This window comes from Rhinolophus hipposideros (genome assembly GCF_964194185.1).
Source record: "Rhinolophus hipposideros genome assembly, chromosome: 19".
Lineage (NCBI taxonomy): Eukaryota > Metazoa > Chordata > Mammalia > Chiroptera > Rhinolophidae > Rhinolophus > Rhinolophus hipposideros.
In genome coordinates, this window is record NC_138065.1 from 8,789,982 (window position 1) to 8,809,698 (window position 19,717).

At 44.3% G+C, this 19,717-nt stretch overlaps 1 protein-coding gene across 2 annotated transcripts in view; it reads left to right on the forward strand.

The window, feature by feature from the left end:
- CD58 (CD58 molecule) overlaps window positions 1-19,717 on the forward strand; it is a 44,800-nt gene that overhangs the window by 4,948 nt on the left and 20,135 nt on the right. For both annotated transcript variants that reach the window (XM_081026455.1, XM_081026454.1), the window contains exon 2: window positions 11,636-11,926. In XM_081026455.1, coding sequence (XP_080882581.1) covers window positions 11,636-11,926 — 291 coding nt within the window. The remainder of the gene's footprint in view (window positions 1-11,635; window positions 11,927-19,717) is intronic.

Sequence of the window (19,717 nt, forward strand, 5' to 3'; positions counted from 1 at the left end):
TTTTAATGGGCATCTTTCAGATAGCGTGGATGAGACTTAGAACCACTTTTTAAGAACTGCGTCTAGGAATTTGTATACCTGCCCTCTGTCACTCTAACATCTGTTTAGGAAATATAGGCTGCGCGGGTAGGCATTTGTTTCTCTGTTTAAAAGCAGAAGGTTTGCCTGCATAGACCAGCCCTGATTTGCACACATTTTCTGGCTTTTGATTTCTTCTCACGTCATTTCTTCTTGAGGGCAGACGGTTATTTTTTTTCGAAGGTCTCACTTGAGGGCACAGCCCCTTAGATCCTGCAGTCATAAATTGAAACTTCTTTCTCAGTCTCAGGATTGAAAGAGTAACCAGGACCCCACCACTTCCATTTGCTCAGACAGTTAAGGTTTGAATGTGTGTGTGTAAAATGGTGAGACGGTCCCCAGAAAAGTGCGGGGAAACATTTCAACTGGTCCTCTTGGGAGGTGGCTTCCAGTGTGTGGCCACTGGCCTCAAAGGGAAAAGTCTTTCAGTTTTGTTACAGGCCCCTAGCTCCTCTCTTCCAGCCACTTTCCTTTTTCATTCCTTTTCCCTTGGTGCCCTTTGTCTTCCCTTTCTCAGCTGCTGCCAGTACCTATATTGATGAGTTCTTAGCCCGAGGACTCGAGCTCAAAATGAAACCAGTGGAAGCAAGGGAACTTCTTGACCAGAGTCACTGAAATGGATTCCTGTTTGCTCTCTGCCCCAGTTGGGAGCCATTAGTTCAGAGGTCTACCCTTTTGTGACCTTCATCTGTTCTATCAACCACGAATCCATCTGAGCGAACCAAGTTCTTCTGCGAGGCTTATTCTCTGGAAATGAACCCCTTTAGAATCCTAGTGGCCGTCACTTTTCATAATGTTCCCAAAATGTCTGTTGAGACGAATGTCTGAAATTCCATCAGGCTCACTGGTCTGTAGTTTCTTGTACGTTTCCCCCATAGAACAGTTAAAAACTAGAAGAAAATGAAGTTCACATACACATTCAGAAAAGCAACAGGAAATTCAGATTAATAAGAAACCAATAAGGCTGGGTCGTACATTAGTTGTAATAGAATTTCTCGACTGTGAATTGAATCCATGGAAAATAAGAGGGATTACAAAGAAAAATTTTAATGAAACGATCGATCGTGAAATACCTTGAGTCAGACTTAGGAGGATGGATTTAAAAAGACTCAGAGTCTGAAACAGCTCTGGTAAGAACCTTATTCCCTAAAAGCAAGCTCAGATATACTCTGTCTAAGACAAGAACAGTCAAAGGGAAGGGTGGCTTTGAGTACGGTGGCATGTGGGTACCTTGAAAGCCCAGGTTAGAGGGATTCTGTCAAACAGACACGCCACATGAAACAGGTGAAATTCATTTTAATATTGTAATTTATTTAACCTACTATCCCCACCATGTTTTCATTTCAACATGTGGTTGATATAAAAAGGTAATGACGAGAGATTTTACATTTCCAATTTCATACTCAGTCTTTCAAGTCTGGTGAGTATGTTTACACCCCCAATCACATCTCGTTTCAGACTGACCACATTTCACGTGCTTGCAGCCACGTGTGGTTAGTGGAAGCTGAAGTGGGCTGCACAGGGAAATGTCTGGGAAAGTAGGACTTGACAGGAGAACAGGGAATAAGAAGGAGAGTTGTTTCGCATGAGAGACAACAGAGAAGCTCAAATGGAAGTTGGTTTAGGGAACCAACAACTGAGTTCTGGTGAGCTCATCCGAGGCAAGGAGTAGCTTCACAGCTGAGAGCACGTGTAAGGCAAGTTCTGGGGAGTTTTGGGGCCTGGAGGACCAGGGACTTTATTGCGTGTTGGGAGTCGGGTGACTGCAGTTTCAAATTGACGGGAAGCAATGGTATTATACCTGAGGCCAGTTGATTTCTGCCTTTAGCAAACATGGAAACAGAGTGTCTGACAGGGACCAGATGGATGAGGGTGGAATCAGCAAGGAAAGACCAAGGCCTGTCACACGGTGACTAGCCGCGCAGCCCCCAGAGCTAGGGCTGCCCATGTCGGAATCCCAGCTTTGTCCTGTGCCAGCCGAGTGACCTCAGGGAGCTTCTGAACTTCTCTGAGCCCCAGTTTACTCTTCTGGTACCCGTGGAAGGGCATTCCTCACTCTTTGGAATGCCCTTCTCCATATTCCCAGCTCCCTCCCTCACTTTGTGGGCCCTTCTCCCATGCCAGTTGTGACCATCTCACATACCACAGCAACCCTCCTCTTAGTCCCCACCCCTCCCCCACACTCGGCTTCATTTGTCTCAGTAGCACTTAACCCCACCCCACCTGGAAGATGCTTCCTTTTCCCTTTATTGTGTTCCTGCCTCCACTGTAATGTACCGTTTCCCCAAACATAAGATCCAGCCAGACCATCAGCTCTAATGCGTCTTTTGGAGGTAGGTCTTATATTACATAAGACCGGGTCTTTTCTATTATATTACCGACGACCTTGTCTTATAGTAAAATAAGACCGTGTCTTATGTTAATTGTTGCTCCAAAAGACGCATTAGAGCTAATGGTCTGGCTGGGTCTTAGGTTTGGAGACCATGGTAAACTCCAAGAGGGCAGGATTCTATCTGTTTTGTTTACTGCTGTATCCTGACTGCTTATTATGGTGCCCGGGACATAGGATGAGCTAAATATTTGATGAATGAAAACCTGAATAAGACCTACCTCACAGAGCTGAGTTGAGGAGTAAATGGATGGGTCGATGGATGGATGACAGATGGATACACAGACAGACAGACAGACAGACAGACAGACAGACAGATAATAGATTTAGCTTTTAGAACAAGTGCTTGGCACATTGTAAGCCCCACATATAGTCAGTGTTTGTGCCACTGCTGTTACATATTGTTATTGAGGCCGAGCTGGCCTAGGGCTCATATGGGTTGGATTTACTAAGAACTAGGTTCAAGAAGTGAGCTGCACTAAACTTCCTTAAGTAAAAAGACGGTGTTCTTTACTATCCACATACCTGGGGAGCACATCTCAACCCCCAAACTGGGACAGGGGGGTCTGACTAATACGAGGATATTTGTGAACTTAATAAGGGATTCTTTGATACGAGTACTGGCCTGGTCACTTTAGGAGAAGGGCCGCTCTCCAGTGCTCTAAATGTGTGCGCATCTGTATAGATAGGGACTGTTGCCCAGGCTGTGAGCACCCAGCACTCCAAGTGGGTGTCAGCTGACAGTGAGCCGTGATGCAGAGAAGTGAGAGGACCAAGGCTGTGGTCACAGGCCACCCTGTCCTTCCAAGACTCTGCTACCTCCAGGCCGGGCTGAGCCTCCAACCAAGTCACCATTACAATGTCACACACGCAGGGGGAAGTACCAAGCTTTATATATTCGGGTACTGAAACATTTAGGGGATTTTTTCTTTGCATCAACTGAATTTTTACCTTAACTGCTGATATCTGCAGGGCATGTGAACCCTAAAAATGTTTTAGAGAAAGAAGTATTTTAAAATCACATTGTTCGTTTCTAAGAAAAATCTCAAGAAAAGCATTTTCCTCCAAATCCCGGAGGAGTGGTTAGTAAGTGACAAGTTGCATCTCCTCCGACCTGAGACGGGCTGTTTACTTGGATTGGGGCTGACTTCCCTGAGTGGGTATAAGAAGGGGGGAAAAAGGGGTTGGTTTTAACTGCGCCTGTCCAAGGGGTCCCAGGCCATTTATTCTTCGCCTCTAGTTAAACACCAACCTCTCCCTCTCCTTGTCAAGCCAGGGTTCTTCAACCAGCTTCCACAACAGTTTGGGGGCTTGCTTGCAAAGCTCAGGGTTTGGGGTGACTGTCAAATTTTGCCGGCTATCCTGACAATAAGCCCTGCCTTTTGGACAACATTTAAGTTGTATTTTAATCAGTTTAGTTAATTCACTGATTCAGGATAATGTCCCTATTTTAAGGTCAGCTGATCAGCAGCCTTAATTCCATTTGTAGTATTAACATAATCTAATACAATTTATTTTTATAATTTGTCCTGTACCAGAATATATTCACACATTCGAGGACATAGGCATATTTGGGTGGCCATCCTTCTGTCTCCCACACAAATGTAGAGAGAGAAATTTCAAGAGACGCTATTAGTAACATAAGAAATAGTAAAACTTTGCCATCGAGGTAACTGTGAAACTTTCTGACTCTCTTAGTAACAATATATTGACTATCTTCGTAGTCAATATATTCATTATTGCAGTGTGGAGTTGACCTTGTTCTTGGGAAAAGGGGCCACTATTCCAATACGGTGAGGTGAGGGCTTCTTGGGGAAGTAGTGTCTGTTCATTGTAAGCTGTAGGCATGGTCATTCTGGAAAATTATTATCTCCATTGTTTCCTTGTTCGGTGGGGTCGTGGGGGGCAGATGCTGCAGAGGGCCTTTTCAGGTTAGGAGCTGGAGTAGCTCATCCGTGGCAGTTTTCGAAAGAGAAAACTATGGCAGAAAGAGTTGCACGGCTAAGCAATATATTGTTTCATTTCTGGGATACGTATACTCGTTCCATGAAGTAAATACTTATTGGCACAGGATGGAAAAGCACAGAATCAATGTCAGGACCTAGGGAGATAACTTGCAAGTTTCATTTTACGTTTCCTTTTTTCCACGAGGTTCAGGTCGTAGGTCTGAGAGTTCACTGTTGGTTGATTCTCAGGTCTCTGGTATGGCCTTGGTGCAGTGTGTTCCCACAGCTGTACCCTGGGTGACACTCTGCAACATTGCTGGAGGAACGGGTTGGTGGAGATCGAACTCTTCAGTGCACACCGGGGAGGCAATTTTTAGGAAGTTCTTAGCAAAATAATAAATGCCCTAGAAAAAATGGAAGCAGGACAAGAGGGCGTACGATCAGACCATGTCTCCCAGTCTAGACCCCTATGTTCTGTGGCAACATTTTCCTGCGTGTTTCTTTAGAACTCCGTACTTAAAGTGGACATGGAGTTGAGTTTACTTACGATTTCTTTGCCGTGTGTGTGTGTGTGTGTGTGTGTGTGTGTGTGTGTGTGTCGATGTCTATTTGCTCGGGCTTTTCTTCCTGCCTGTATTCCAGTCTCTCTTGTTCCCTTCCCCTTCTCACTCTTACATCTCACATTTTAGTTGCCTTTATATATGACAAGTGCAAACTTCTAGGCCTTCCTTTCAACTTTGTTTCTCACCGTCTTTAATTATTGAATCCTGTCTCATTATTCCTTTGTAGTATCTTTAAAGAAAACAACACCACCATTGCCACACTGGGGTTTAAGTTGGGGTTCTTGTGTAACATCTTGGAGATTTTCATCTGTTACTATTTTGATAAATCCAACTTCCTCCATTTCCTGCGTACGGGAGGTGGCGGTGGGGGTGGGGAGAGGCGCAGGTTCCTGCTCCCTGAGGTCCTCTGACATCTCGTGGTTGGGAACCACTGAGCTTGGTGCCTCGCCTGGGTTTCAGAGGTGTGTTTGACTCCCACCTAGAGCAGTTTGACTTTCTCATTCCCAACATCAACTCTTCCCGTCCAGTCTAGAAATGGTGACCTCAGAAACCTGTATCATGTCACTGTCTGTACTTGCCATGTGCCACCTAGCAGGGTTCAAAGTAAGAAACAATAGCGAAGAGCATCTGGAGTCAGACTGTCTGGGTTCAAATCCAGTGTCGCCGCGTAACTAGCCAAGTCACTTAACCTTTGTGTGACTCAGTTTCCTCATCTTGCAAAACAGGGTTCAAAATAACACCTGCCTAATTTTTGTTTGTTTGTTTGTTTTTGAATTTTTGTAAGCGTTGACTTGAGCCAAACTAAGGACGTATGCTGGGGAGCAAGACCTCCAATGCTCCCCTCACGTGGTTTTTAAGAGGATTCACTGAATACGTATTTGTAGAGCTCTTCCAACAGTGCCTACTGGATAGTAAGTGTCAGGTTAAATAAACTAAAAGTAGTAGTCAGTCGAAATCCCAGAAAATGTGCAGAGGAATTTGTGGCTGGTAGTAGGGGTCCCTTTTCAGTCACCCAGTAATATGGTGACCATGTTTTCTAAACCAAAAATCAGACACTTCATCTGCAAAACATTTGGGTTCTACTCCTGATTGGAAGCCATATAAGAACTATCCAAAATAGGGTATAATGATGCTGTTTTGTAAGGATACTGTAACAGATTATTTGAAATTGAAGTTGTTTTTAGATGTGTGATCACTCTACATATAGGCATTAGATGCCCTCATAGCTTTTGAAAAGAAAAGATCGTTCAAAATGCTTCAACACAAATAGACCTCCAATAGTTAAAAAAAAACAAAAACATTCTGGCCAGCATGGAATATCTGCTGAGGCAATCACTGATCATTTTTTCCCCCTCCCTCTCTCTGTGCTTTTAAACAGCAAAAACTCACTATGTGCCCAATTCTCACACATCCACCATCACCTATGGTAAATGTGTTGGTGGTGGCCAATCTCACTGAAAGAAAAAGGGGAAACCCAAGCGCAGGGAATATAGTCAGGAAGGCTGCAACAACTGGGTGTAGTGCCAAGTGGGTACTAGACTCATCAGGGGATCACTTCTTAAATTATATAAATGTCTAACCACTATGCTGTACACCCAAAACTAATATTCAGTGCCAAAAGAGGGGAAACCCTGTTGAAAACCTACTTCAGGTCAACCATTTTGTAAAGACTCTCAGTCTTACTCAACCTTCCAGTCTTTTGTGATCAGCATCATGATTTCATTTGGTAGCTGACGAAGGCTTGCATGAGAGGATTTTGAGAGGTCACCCTGGGCCTACCTAGCTTGAAAGTCTGGGCACTTCCCTTTCTGTCCCTAGCATGGTAAGTTAGTATCCCTATTGTCCTTTTCTGACCACTCAGTGTTATTAGCAAAGCAGCCAACTCATTGCTGACTGCTTTGCTTTGCTTCTATTAGTTTGCATATTCATTCATTCATTCATTCATTCATTCATTCATTCATGGTATGCAACCTTTGAGAAAGAACTCACTCCCCTTTCTCGTCTTCTTAGTTTCCATTGGGAATGATCACACCAGCAACTTACTTAGAGTTAGTCTTAAAGTACAACAGTAAAGACTAGTAGGAAGGAAATGACAGAGTCACTGCGAGTGTGATGATCCCAAATCTGCCCCTCCTCTTGTGAATACCCAATAGCCTATTGGACATTGCTACTCCAGTGTCTTGCAGTGTCTGAAACTAAAAGCATGCTTTTCCAGCGTAAGCCTGGCTCTCATCCTCAGTGGTCCCTATTTTAGGGAATGACACTACCACTCACCTTGGGGGAAACTTTATAATACAGGTAACAAAAAAGTTATAACATGCCAGGAACTCTTATACTTTGACAACAAGCCATCTAATAGACAAGCAATCTAATAGAAAAAAAAAAAAAGACAAAGGCTATAAAAAGACAGTTCTCAAAAAAAGGAGATCCCAATAACCAACAACCAGAAAGATACTTAAATGTGTAGAGGTCAGGAGAATGCAAATTCAAATAACAATGAAATGTGACTTGATGTCCAGTTGTTAAACATGCAAAAAACATTACGGAATGCCTACAGGATTACAAAGAAAAATTGGTGACTCAGGCATTACTGATGGAAAGGAAAATTGAAAGAGTCTTTTTTGTAAGCAATGTGGCAGCTTCTATTAAAATAAAAAAACGATTTACCCTTTGATTCAGCAGCTCGCAGCTCCACTCCTGGGACACACCCCCATAGATAGGAAACCATAAATACACAAGGACAGGTACATGAAGATAGTTATTGCAGTGTTGCTGCAATAGAAAAGACTGGGGACAAAAAGGGTATTCAATGGTTGGTTGTGCTCGCTAATTAGTTATGGACCACTCATACCCTGGAATAACATGCAGTCATTAAAAAGAATGAAGTCAAGTCATACCAGTGGATTTGGTGGGACTTTTATGAGGTATGATTTTTTGTTTGGTTTGTTTTTGTTTTTTTGGTTTTTTTTTATTAGTTTCAGGTGTACAAAACAATGTAATAGTTAGCTATTTACACCCCACACAAAGGGATAATCCCCCTCCCCCAATCTACTACCCCTCTGACATCGTATACAGCTGTTACAATTCCACTGACTATTCCCTATGCGGTACTCCATATCCTGTGACTATATATGTGTTAAATTATAGGTGACGTTCAGTATTATTCAGCTTTAGCTTCAGGTGTACAGTGCAGTGGTCAGGCATCTACACCGTCCATGAAAAGGTCTCCCTAATAAGACAAGTGCCCATCTGACACCCTATGAAATCTTTACAATATTATTGATTATATTCCCCAAACTGTCTTCCATATTCCCATGGCAATGCTGTGGCTACCAATTTGTGCTTTCTAATCCCCTCACCCTCTGCCTCATCCTCACCCCCCTCCCATCTAGCAACCCTCAGTTTTTCTCTATATCTCAGACTATTTCTATTTACTTTGCTCATTTATTCTGTTCTTTAGATTCCACATATAAGTGAGATCATACGGTATTTGTTTTTCTCTGTCTTTATGAGGTATTATTGATAAGATGTAGAAAAGTGCCCATCAGACCATTTTTGTTAGACAAAGAATGGCAAATTTCATATATACATATGCATTATATGTGATATGTTTTTGTCTCTATTTGATGATATGAGAAGGGAGAAAAATATCAAAGGACATTTTCTAAGTTGACGTACATTATATGTCACAATGGTTGTTGGGGGGGGGTTGGAGGAAAAGGTAAGGCATCCATGCAAAACAAACAAACAAAAAAAACAGAGAAGAGAATTGTGCAAAATGTGAGCATTTTGTATCTGTGTAAAATTCTATGTATGTCTGTAGAATTGGTGTTTAAATACATGTTTTAAATAAAGAGTTAACCTTATTTTTTCCCCTTCTTGTTTAAAAGTCTTTGGTGGCTTTCTCATCATACAGTAATGGGCAGGGTTTCGTTGGTACAGGGCCCTGCGAGGACTGGTTCTGCCTGTATGTCCCCCACTCACACTTCGTCTTGTGTCATTGCCCTCTTGCCTCGGGGTGTTTCCTAGAGTCAGTGTCTCTGCACATGGACCTGCCCCACTCCTTTGGCACAACGCACTGCTCCTCCTTCTTCAGAACTCGGGGAGCCTGCCCTAACCCCTGATTGGCTCCCTAAGTCAGTGCTCTTAGTGACCAAAATGACATAAGGTGTCTAAGTGACACCCGATGCTGTACTGGGTGGCGCTAAACACAGTTGCAATTGTTGGGTGTTGGTCTAATCTGTGTACAAAGTCCGACTTCTCTAACAGAAAATAAGTTATAAGAGGGCAGGGAGTGTGCCTGCCTTGTTCTCGGAGGTCCCACACAGAATAGATGCCCAGTGGGTATTTCCAGAATGCATGCATGCATGAATGAATGAATGATGGGACCATGCTGTTGTGAAAGAGGAACTGAACAAGAGTCAGAAAATCTGTGTTCTGGTCCCTCTGCTGCCTTAAACTTGCTGAGTGATGTTGAGCAGTTGGTACGCCTCTGGGAGCCTGTTCTCACATCTGCAAGATGGGCTTAGCCACACGTCGGCCCGTGGATGTGGAGAGGGGTCAAGAGGGGCTCAGGAGTGTGTGAACACACACCTGGCAGGAGTCGGCATTCAGTAACTCGCTTTTCCATTTTTCTTGGGGCCCGGTCTCTTCGCCTGTGAAATAAGAAGCTCTTATTTTAACTAAATAACAGAATTCCTGCGATTCTTTGCATTGAAGCCTCCCCTTTCTCCACCCTTGCTTCCCTGCTACTCCTGACTGCTTCCTGTTTTCAGGCTACAGGGGACATTGCTTCTCCCAGGGAAAGGCAGAAGCCACCTTATGCAGCCAGGGTGCAACAGGTCATTTCATACCTCTTCTCTTCCACCTCTACCCTACCCACTCATTCATTCATTCACTCATTCATCCATCCATCCATCCATCCATCCATCCATCCATCCATCCATCCATCCATCCACAACACATTGCAAGCCACCACCTCAGTGTGTGGATAGACTCTCCCCCGTCGAATCCTGTTCCTCTCCTCTGCCTTCCCACCTGTTGTTGTTTGGGAGAGAGAGTGCATAATCAGCAAAGCAGCAGGAGGGCGCCGTCCCTTAATTAAGGGAGATGGGTTCTAAAAATCCTTGCAAATAGACAAATGAGGGATATTTGCTTCTTATTTGAAATTGCTGGACACAGTTGCCTACAATTGGTCTATTTAACGGTCTTGATTTTTCCCATGCTCTTTCAATTACCCTGATTGCTACTAGGCAAAAACGTCAATCAAGTTTTAATTTATCTTTAATGTCTTTCCCTTAACAGCTGTTCTTCTCTCCCAACAAGCAAGTCAAATCTGGAGCGGGATGCATTTAAAATCCTTTTGGGGTATCAAGAATATCCTAGTCTTGGTAGTAAGCGTGTCGTAACCAGATTGGTGTGGAGGGGGCAGGAGGTTCTGATTTGAAGTCTTAGGCAGTTCGAAGCCCCAGGCTGATCTGACTGGAGTCGATCAGAGATATGAACCACGGCTCGTGAGCCATGGTTGGAATCACGTCCAGCCCACCCAGTCCCTGAGTCCTTAATCGTTGTACTTGGACTTGCTTCCTGTCATTGTTTCTGATCTCGATGGCCCCATGTCAGCCAAGAAAGAGGCCTGGCAGTCACCATTAACTCCTCCCGCTCCCTGTCCCCCACAGCTGTCACTAAATCCTGTGATTTCTCCCTCAAACTGGCCTTGAGTCTGTCCACTCGTCCGTCCCCACCGCCAACACTTGCCTGGTCTGTCGGGTCTGCCACTCTCTTGCTACAATACTGCCTCTGTTCTGCTTTTTCTGCCTCCACACTTGTGCCTGTCAACCGCTGTCCACTCTGCAGACTTATGTCATACTGGTCTTTTGTTTAAAACCTTTCTGTGGCTGTCCCTTGCCCTTAGGGTAAGTTCCAAACGCTTGGCATATCTTACCCAACATCCCCCAAACCCCTCCACTCACATACGCTGTGATCTGGCCCCTCCCAGCCTTGGCAGCCTCTTTCCCCACCCGTCACCCCCTTGCTCTCTGCGTTTCAGCCATTTGGAACTGCTTGTATTTCCTCAAACCACCAAACTCCATCTCGACTCAGGGTCTGCCCCTTGGAGGTGCTGCTTTCTCCATCGGTATCATCACCTCTCCTCCCCCTCCTTACGCAGCCCTCAGCGGGCTAACTCCTCTCATCCTTCAGGGCTTTGTCACCTGGGTCACTTTCAGCATGACTCCCTGGGGAAGGCCCTTGCCTTGTTGGCTCTCCTTGCCTGCTCAGGGTCTTCTCCAAAGAGCTAAACTCCTTGTAAGCTTGTGGGAGCGTCAGCTGTCTTGTTTGCTGCCAGTATTTCTGGCGTCGCCCACGGTACCTGGCATATATTGGTACCCCATACATATTGAATCCACTTGGATTTATGTGGGTCCAAATTCCCCATTCAAGAGTAAACTCTCCGTGGTCAAGCATCTTCTACTTCCTGTACATTCTCACAGTAGTTTATCAGCTTAGCAAAAAAAAAAAAGAAAAAAAAAGTAGCCGATGAATAATTTTTATCACTAAATTTCACTTTTTTTCTCCCCCAAAGAATATCTTGAAAGGTAGTTTTCTATTTTCAACAAAGTTATGTTATTTCTCCTAAGCAATTTTTTTTTCCCTCCTAGATTTCATCAGCTGTGAGACCCCACCGACATATGGAGTTGTGAATGAGAATGTCACTTTATCGCCATCAAACCCTAACTCCTTTACAGAAGTTTTATGGAAAAAAGGAAAGGATAAAGTCATAGAGTGGGACAAAAACTATGGTCTCATAGTTTACGGAGATTTTAAAGGGAGGGTTCACTTAGACACTGCCTTCGGTAACCTCACCATCTTCAATGTAACGTCATCGGATGAAGATACGTATAAAATTGAATTCTTAACCGACAGGGAAACGTTTGTCCTTAAAATCCTTGGTGAGTATTTCTTATATTGGTTTGTTTCAAATGGCAAATTCCCAACTCTTTAAAGAGACTAATACAGGTTAGTGGTTTACGAGTATGAGAAACAAAATAATTCATTATCACGTTGTCAGGATTTTCCTGTCTCTCTGGTACACACTTTCAATTCCCCTGTCATCCATCGTCTGGGTGAGGAGAGGTTGTGACAGAGTTGGGGAAAATAGTACCAGTTGGGCAGAGCTGCTGCCAGCAGTATCACTTGTCTTGCTAGAATGTTCTGGAAAAGGATGTCGTGGCTGCAGTGAACTCAGAATGATTTGAGTTCCATTGATAGATGAGGGTGCACTACAAATTAGACTTCCTGTTTCCTCTTGGAGCCCACCCAGGAGGTGGATTTGTTTTTTTTTCTTTCCTATATCACTCTAGAACTAGAGATAGAATACAGGTTCCTCCATGTTTCTTGTTGATGTTTCTACTTTATTCTTCCCTCATCTCTAAAGCTCCTTCCTTGTTGCAGTCATATGTAGGCACATGGATACCCTCCCAGTATTTGTTTTTTTTTTTTCAGTTTTATTGAGAAATAATGGACATGTATCACTGTGTATGTATAAAATGGCCAGCATGATGGTTTGACGTACATGTATTGTGAAATGATTAGAACAGTAGGTTCAACTAACACCCATCTTCCCACAGAGATCCAATAAAAAGAAAAGAAAGAGGAAAAGAAAAAAAAGGATAAAAAAAATTCCTTCTTGTTACTAGAGCTCTTAGGATTTACTCTCTTGACAACTTTCCTGTATATTCTATAGCCGCGTGAGCTGTAGTCACCATGCTGAATATGACATTCCCTAGCACTTACTTATCTTATAACTGGACGTTTGTACCTCTTGACCACCTCCATCCAATTCTCCCTCCCCTCCCCTTCACCTCTGATCTTTTCTTTCTCTATGAGTTTGATGGTATTTTTTTTTTCATTCCACAAGTGAGAATACAGTACAGTATTTGTTTTTCTTTCACTTTTTCCACTTAACATGTAATGCCTTCAATGTCCATCCATGTTGTCCCACATGGTAGGATTTCCTCATTCTTTATGGCTGAAGAATATTCCATTGTATGTATGTACTGCAAATTCTTTATACATTCCTCCATCGATGGACACTTAGGTTGTTTCCATGCCTTGGCTATTGTACATAACACTTCAGTGACCACCGCCCCATTGTTTCTCGATGCTTTCACTGCCTGGTTCATTTTCACTGTTCCTGATGTTCCTGCTGTCCTAATTCTTGGTGGTTGTAATATTTAAGTAGAAGTTCTTTCTCACAAAAACTCATAGACACAGACCATAGTTTAGTGGTTCCCAGAGGGTAAGGGGGGTGGGGGGTGGAAGATAAAGGTAAGGGGGATCAAATATATGGTGATGGAAGGAGAACTGACTCTGGGTGGTAAACACACAATGGGATTTATAGATGATGTATGACAGAATTGTACACCTGAAATCTATGTAATTTTACTAACAATTGTCACCCCAATAAATTTTTAAAAATATATATATTAAAAAAAGTTCTTTCTCATATCCTGACTTCTCGGTCTTTGTTCTCCTGTCCTGTAATGAGCTTGTCCTCCACTCTACCTTACCTCTCCCCATGGATATAACCTAGAACTTGTCATTACCAGTGATTCTGATCCCTCCGTTGTCTCAGTGTCAGGCGTCCCTCCTCCTCTACTTGAAGCTCACTTCCTCTGCTATGCTGACTGACAGTCCTTTAGCCACCTGATGTCCGCCCTGCCATCCTTAAGTAGCCCTGCCATCCTTAAGTAGCCCAAGTGCCATGGTCATTCGCTGGGCTCACTCTGGCAAATGCAGTAGCTTCCTTGCTCCTTTTTTTTAAAGATTTTATTGGGGAAGGGGAACAGGACTTTATTGGGGAACAGTGTGTACTTCCAGGACTTTTTTTTTCCCAAGTCAAGTTGTCCTTTCAGTCTTAGTTGTGGAGGGTGCAGCTCAGCTCCAGGTCCAGTTGCTGTTGCTAGTTGCAGGGGGCGCTGCCCACCATCCCTTGCGGGAGTTGAACCAGCAACCTTGTGGTTGAGAGGATGCGCTCCAACCAACTGAGCCACCCGGGAGCTCGGCGGCAGCTCAGCTCAAAGTGCCGGGTTCAATCTTAGTTGCAGGGGGCGCTGCCCGCCATCCCTTGAGGAACTCAAGAAGTTGAACTGGCAACCTTGGGGTTGAGAGCCCACTGGCCCTCACGTTAGGAGCACAGAGCTCCAACCTCCTGAGCCACCAGGCTAGCCCCCTCCTTGCTCCTTTTTTGACGGGTCATACTCACCTTGTTAGTCCAACCAGGTTCAATCCATCATTCTCCCTGTTTTGTGCTCACACACCTGCAGCTGCAGAAAAGCACATCACCCCACGGAGTCCCACACTTTACATTTCTGATCACTTACCTCAACTAAATCCAATTTGTCTAATGTCCTCACTCACCCACTCTCCTAGCACTTAGCTGTCCTCAAACCTTGAACACCTCCTTTTCCAGACCCACTCCTCAGCTGACGGCTTTGTTTCTTGTTTCCCTGAGGAAAAGAAGCAATCAGAAGGGACCTTCTGCAGCTTTCCCCATCAGCCTACCTGCCTACCCTGTTCTCTCCCATTCCCTTTTGGAAGTTCCCATTCTGAACTTCCACAATTCTCACCTGGGGCCAAAGGACCCCACCTCTACCCACTGCTGTCAGATATGACTATAGTAATTGTCTCCTGACAACTGATTTCCCCCATGAGCTGATGGCTTATTGCCATCAGCATGCAAATACGCGATTATTCATACCACGGCCCCTCTACCCCTCCAGCTACCACCCACATTCTGTCTTTGGGTTCCAGAAAAATCTCCTCGAAAAAGTTGTCTATATTCACTCTGTAAACTCTTTCCTCCTGTTCACTTTTAACCTGCTCCGAGCAGGCTTTCCTCCTCCTGCTGTACCCGAACTCCTCTTCACATTCTCATCAGTGAATCCAGTGGTCCATTCTCTGCCCACATCTCTCTCCACCATGAGCAGCTTCTGTCACAGAGAATCACTCCCTCCTCTTTGAGACACTCACCTGGAACCCATGACAGCATCTTATTCTCATTTCCTTTTAACTCACTAACTTTCTTCTCAGGTTCCTTCGCTGGTTCTCTTGTCTGCCCAACCTCTTAATGTTGGGCCTCTGCCCTTCTCTGCCGGCCTGCATTCACATCCAGGTGGATGCGCTCATCCCGTCAGGGCTTAAATGTTATCTCGGTGCTGATTGAGGTTTGGAGCTCCGGCCCACACCCCTCCTGACCTCGATGTGTGCGTGTCTGACAGCCTTCTCTCTCGCTCCCCTCAGAGATCTAACTGGCTTCCCCAATATCACATGTCCAAAGGTGAGTTCATGACTGTCACGCGGGGTGGCATGCAGGGTCTCTAGTCCCGTGCCCCACTTAAGAACGCAGGACATGGTGATGCCAAAAAGGAACACCCACGGAGCCATAGGTAGGGAGTTATACCACTATAGTCTCGATGGCGGCTGGGTTGGAGACACAGGAAGCAGGAGCCACACTGTCGGCAACCCACCGTGCTAACTGCAATCCACTCTGGCTAGCTGAGCCACCATCTTCTTACTAGCCCCCATTTTCTGCTAGTGAAGCCACGGAAGTTATATTAGTGGCCAATGGCTCACTGGTTACAGCTGACGGCCAACTAGCCCCAGCTGATGGCCATGCAATCAGTTGATGGCCATTTACTCCCTGAGCCAGCACCTTTCCACGTGAGGCCGAGAGCCTGGAAACTGCACTCCTGGCTCTGTCCCTACAATGATCTTTCCCTTAAAACCTGTTCCTCCCCACGTCTTTCCCCTCTTGGCTAATGGCAGCTCCGTTCTTTCAATATCTCAGGCAAAAGCCTCTGGACACCTCTTCCTGTTGAACACCTTGTTTGCTCCACCAGGAAATTTTGGTTCTACCTTCCAAATATAACCAGAATCTGACTGCCTCTCACCACTTCCTCTGTTGCTGATCCGGCTTCCTTTATTCACATCTGGAGAATTGCAACAGCCTTCTAGTTGGTCTCCCAGCTTCCACCCTCATCCCCTACCGTTTATTTTTAAACACAGCAGCCAGAGTGATCTTTTGAAAACAGAAGACAGATTACCTCACTCCTCTGTTTAGCCCTTTCTGGCGGCCCCATCTCACTCAGCGTTACAGCTAACGTCTTTACAGGGACCTGCCAGGCTGTATGATATCTGGCCCCCGTGACCTCCCCTGGCTCTTCTTTGACCTTGAGTCAAGCGCTTGCCTTTCTTGTGATGCCTCTCAATTTCAAAGCTGAATCTGTGCCCCCCTCTCCCCTCTGCTGGGCCACAGGTTCCCTTGTTTTATCCCAGAAGTGGGTGTAGTCCTAGACCCACTTCCTCCATCCAAAGGGTATTTTAGGAACTGGAGGCAAAATGTGGAAGATGGTTTCCAGATGAAGAAGAGACAGAAAGTCCAACATAGCAGTTTAAGTCTGCGCTCCCCAAGTTCGGTTTCAGGTAGTCGCAGTGGAATGGATGTGGTGACTAGCTGGTGGGCAGCTCTCACCAGTTCACCTAGCTGTTCCCCTGGAGACATGGGAGGAAGTGAGAATTTCTCTATTGTTCACCATGGTAGCTCAGCAAAGGACTTGAATAGGTAATGGCACTCAGTAGATATTTGTTGTATCAACGAAAGCAATTGAACTGGGGTGAAGGGGAGGCCAGTGGCACAACTGACAGAAATGGGGGCTCTCGGACTCGATGGCTGGTTTATCCGGAAGGTGATGAACTCCATTTTAATAGAAGAACCATCTTTCAATAGAAGAACCATCCTATTAGAAGAGCCTTTGAAGAAGCAGAATCTTTAAAACCTGGAAGTTGGGGGTCTGGCAGTTTATAGGGCAAGCAAACAAAAAGGTTGATTGAGAATTTAGATAAGAATCAAACGCATTTTTAAGAGCCCTTTTATAAAGTGTGTACAATGAATTCAAAATATTTGACTACACTTCTCTTTTTTAAAATTTGATGAAATGCTGAACATTTTTAATTTTTAAAAATCCCATGGTCACTCAACAGAGGTGCATGCTTTTGGTCGTCAGACCAACTAGATAGCCCTCAGAAGCTGAGTGAACATCTGCAGAGGAGCCAAGTACAGGGACCCGAGCTTCTGTAGGAGGCAGAGATATTGACAGCATTACATGTGAGACTTCAAGTTCTGGTTCGGGAATCAGGATTTTAGCCTTAGTGGCAGTGGGAGCCATTGTATCCAAGACTGGAGCAGGGCAGTGACTTGATGAAATATATTTTTGGAAGATTAATCAGCTGGTAGGTATTCTTGGTGGATTCGAGAGGGGTGACATCAGGTTAGAAGCTACTGTGATCATTCAGGTAGACAGGTGTTTGTCGTAGATGTTTGGAAAGGAAAGAAACAGAAGATAATCCAAGAAAGAGTCAACCATATTTAAATTTTGTTATAAAAAAACCGAAGATGACTCAAGGTTTCATATCTGAATGAGAAAGCGTTTGGTCATACTTTTTTTTTTTTTTTTTTTTTTTTTTTTTTAAGAAATGAGGAAACCATACTATTTGAGGTTTAGACTACAGTGGCTTGGTGTTCTTCCGGAGACACCAGGCTAACGGAAGACTTTCAGAAAGCATATTTTAGAAGGGGGGGATTTCCTGGCACCTCCTAAATGTAGGACATCTACTTCCTTCTGTGTGTAAGTTGGCTTTCTTTCTTGCCTCAAAATCCCCTTAAAATTTCCACCATCAGTGTTTATTAGTTCTTTCGCATCCCCTGCCAACCTTTGTGGCACTGACAGTGTTCACGTAAGTACAAATAACTGCTCTATCCTTAAATGGCCTGGATTGGTGTATGACTTTTTATTAACATTAATGTAAATATACAAACGCCATCGGATATGATTAAGAAATTCTCGTTTCTTACAGAGGGGTGAGCTGAATGAACTAATTATAAATCAACTAATTATCTTATCTTAGGGATGAAGTTGGCACATTTCTTGCCTGTTTAATGCTGTGTAAGGTACCGATGTAACTAATATTTGTTAGCTGTAGCTGTGGTAAGGCCCAAGGGCAGTGAGAGAATAAGAAAGAGTATAGGCAGAAAGATCTGAGGTGTAGAAATTCTGACCCAGATGCTGCAGAAAGGTTTGCTTACTTGTGGTTGAGCTAAATAGGCAATGATGGTGTAATGAAACCAGCAGAGAGAGTTACATAGGTTCTAACAACAAGGAAGGTAAGCGCACTTCCACATGTTTCCTCTCACAGCATTTTCATAATCCACTTGACCTTGACAATGATCTGATAAAGTATTATGTTCCCTTTTACCGATGAAAATGACACACACTTAACAATGGGTTTCTGCATTTGTAGAACAAGAGCCCGGCTAGATGATTTCTTAAGTCTTCGAGCAAGAGATGTATTTCAGGGTCACACACCAAGCGAGGGCTAGTGTTGCTACCTCCCAACTCCTGCTCCGTGACTCTTCTGCTCGTATCACATGCCCTCCTGAGGAAGCTCCCCTTGCTAGCCTTATGCTCCATTACAGCTAGCATTTGTTAAGCACGTATCCTGTGCCAAGCACCATAATATAATCCTTGTATGAATTATTATCTGTGTCGACTTATTTCATCCTCATCCCAGTTCTGCAGGGTAGGTACTATTCGCTTTCTTATTGTACAGGGCAGGAAACCTAGGCACAGGGAGTTAAGTAACTTGTCCAAGGTCAAGTGGCTTTTAGTAAGAGAGCTGGGATGTGAACCTGGGCAGTCAGGGCCCTGAATCCAAGCTCTTAGCCACCGTACCATTCCTTTTTGGAGGTGAGCTATTGAAGAAGTGAGATTTTATAGAGTGGAGAGAGTAACTTGAAGACTGCCTCTGAATTCATCCATCCATCCAACATCTGCCTTTCTTATTGAGGTGCCAGAATGTGGCTTGTATTAATATCAGATGCTGTGGTTGAAAGGGGAATAATGATACCCAGTCTTCACCTCCAAGTTGCACAGTCTGGCGGGGAGCTCATGATGCCCCTCTGTTCAGTTTAGAAAGTGTTTGATGAAAGACTAGACATTGGCCAACCTAAATCAATAAACTAGAATCTGTAACAGAACACGGAGCACATCAGAATCCCCTGGGATGGTGGGGCCCAGGAATCTGTATTTTAACACACACCTCAGGCCATTCTTATGCACTCTGATATTTGAACAATGGCTTCTACAGAACATGTCTTAGAAAGCAGGAAGCTTGCTTTCTGCCGCTGAGACATGCCCAGCCCTGCTGCAGAGTCAGGCATAAGAACACGCAGTACCTAGGGCAGTCATGTCCCTTTCGCAGCTGTTCTGGAGATACGTGGGGCTGCTTGCATGTGCCTTGGGGGCTGCTGTGGGGTGGTGCTGGGCGGGATGGACCTGAGGGGGATGAGGGGGGAGAGCTCTGGGCTCCCTGGAACAAGTCCTCATCCTTTTTTTTTTATTATTAGTTTCAGATGTAAGAAACAATGTAATAGTTAGACATTTATCATTTATACTCCTCACACAGTGATAACCCCCCTCCCCCTATCTACCACCCCTCTGACATCACATAAAACCGTTACATTTTCACTGTCTCTATTCCTAATGCTGTACTCCACTTTCTACTTCTTGTAAATATATATACACACATATATATACATATACACACATATATACATATGTATGTACATATATGTATATGTATATAAAATTTTAGTTGACATTCATTATTGTTCAGCTTCAGGT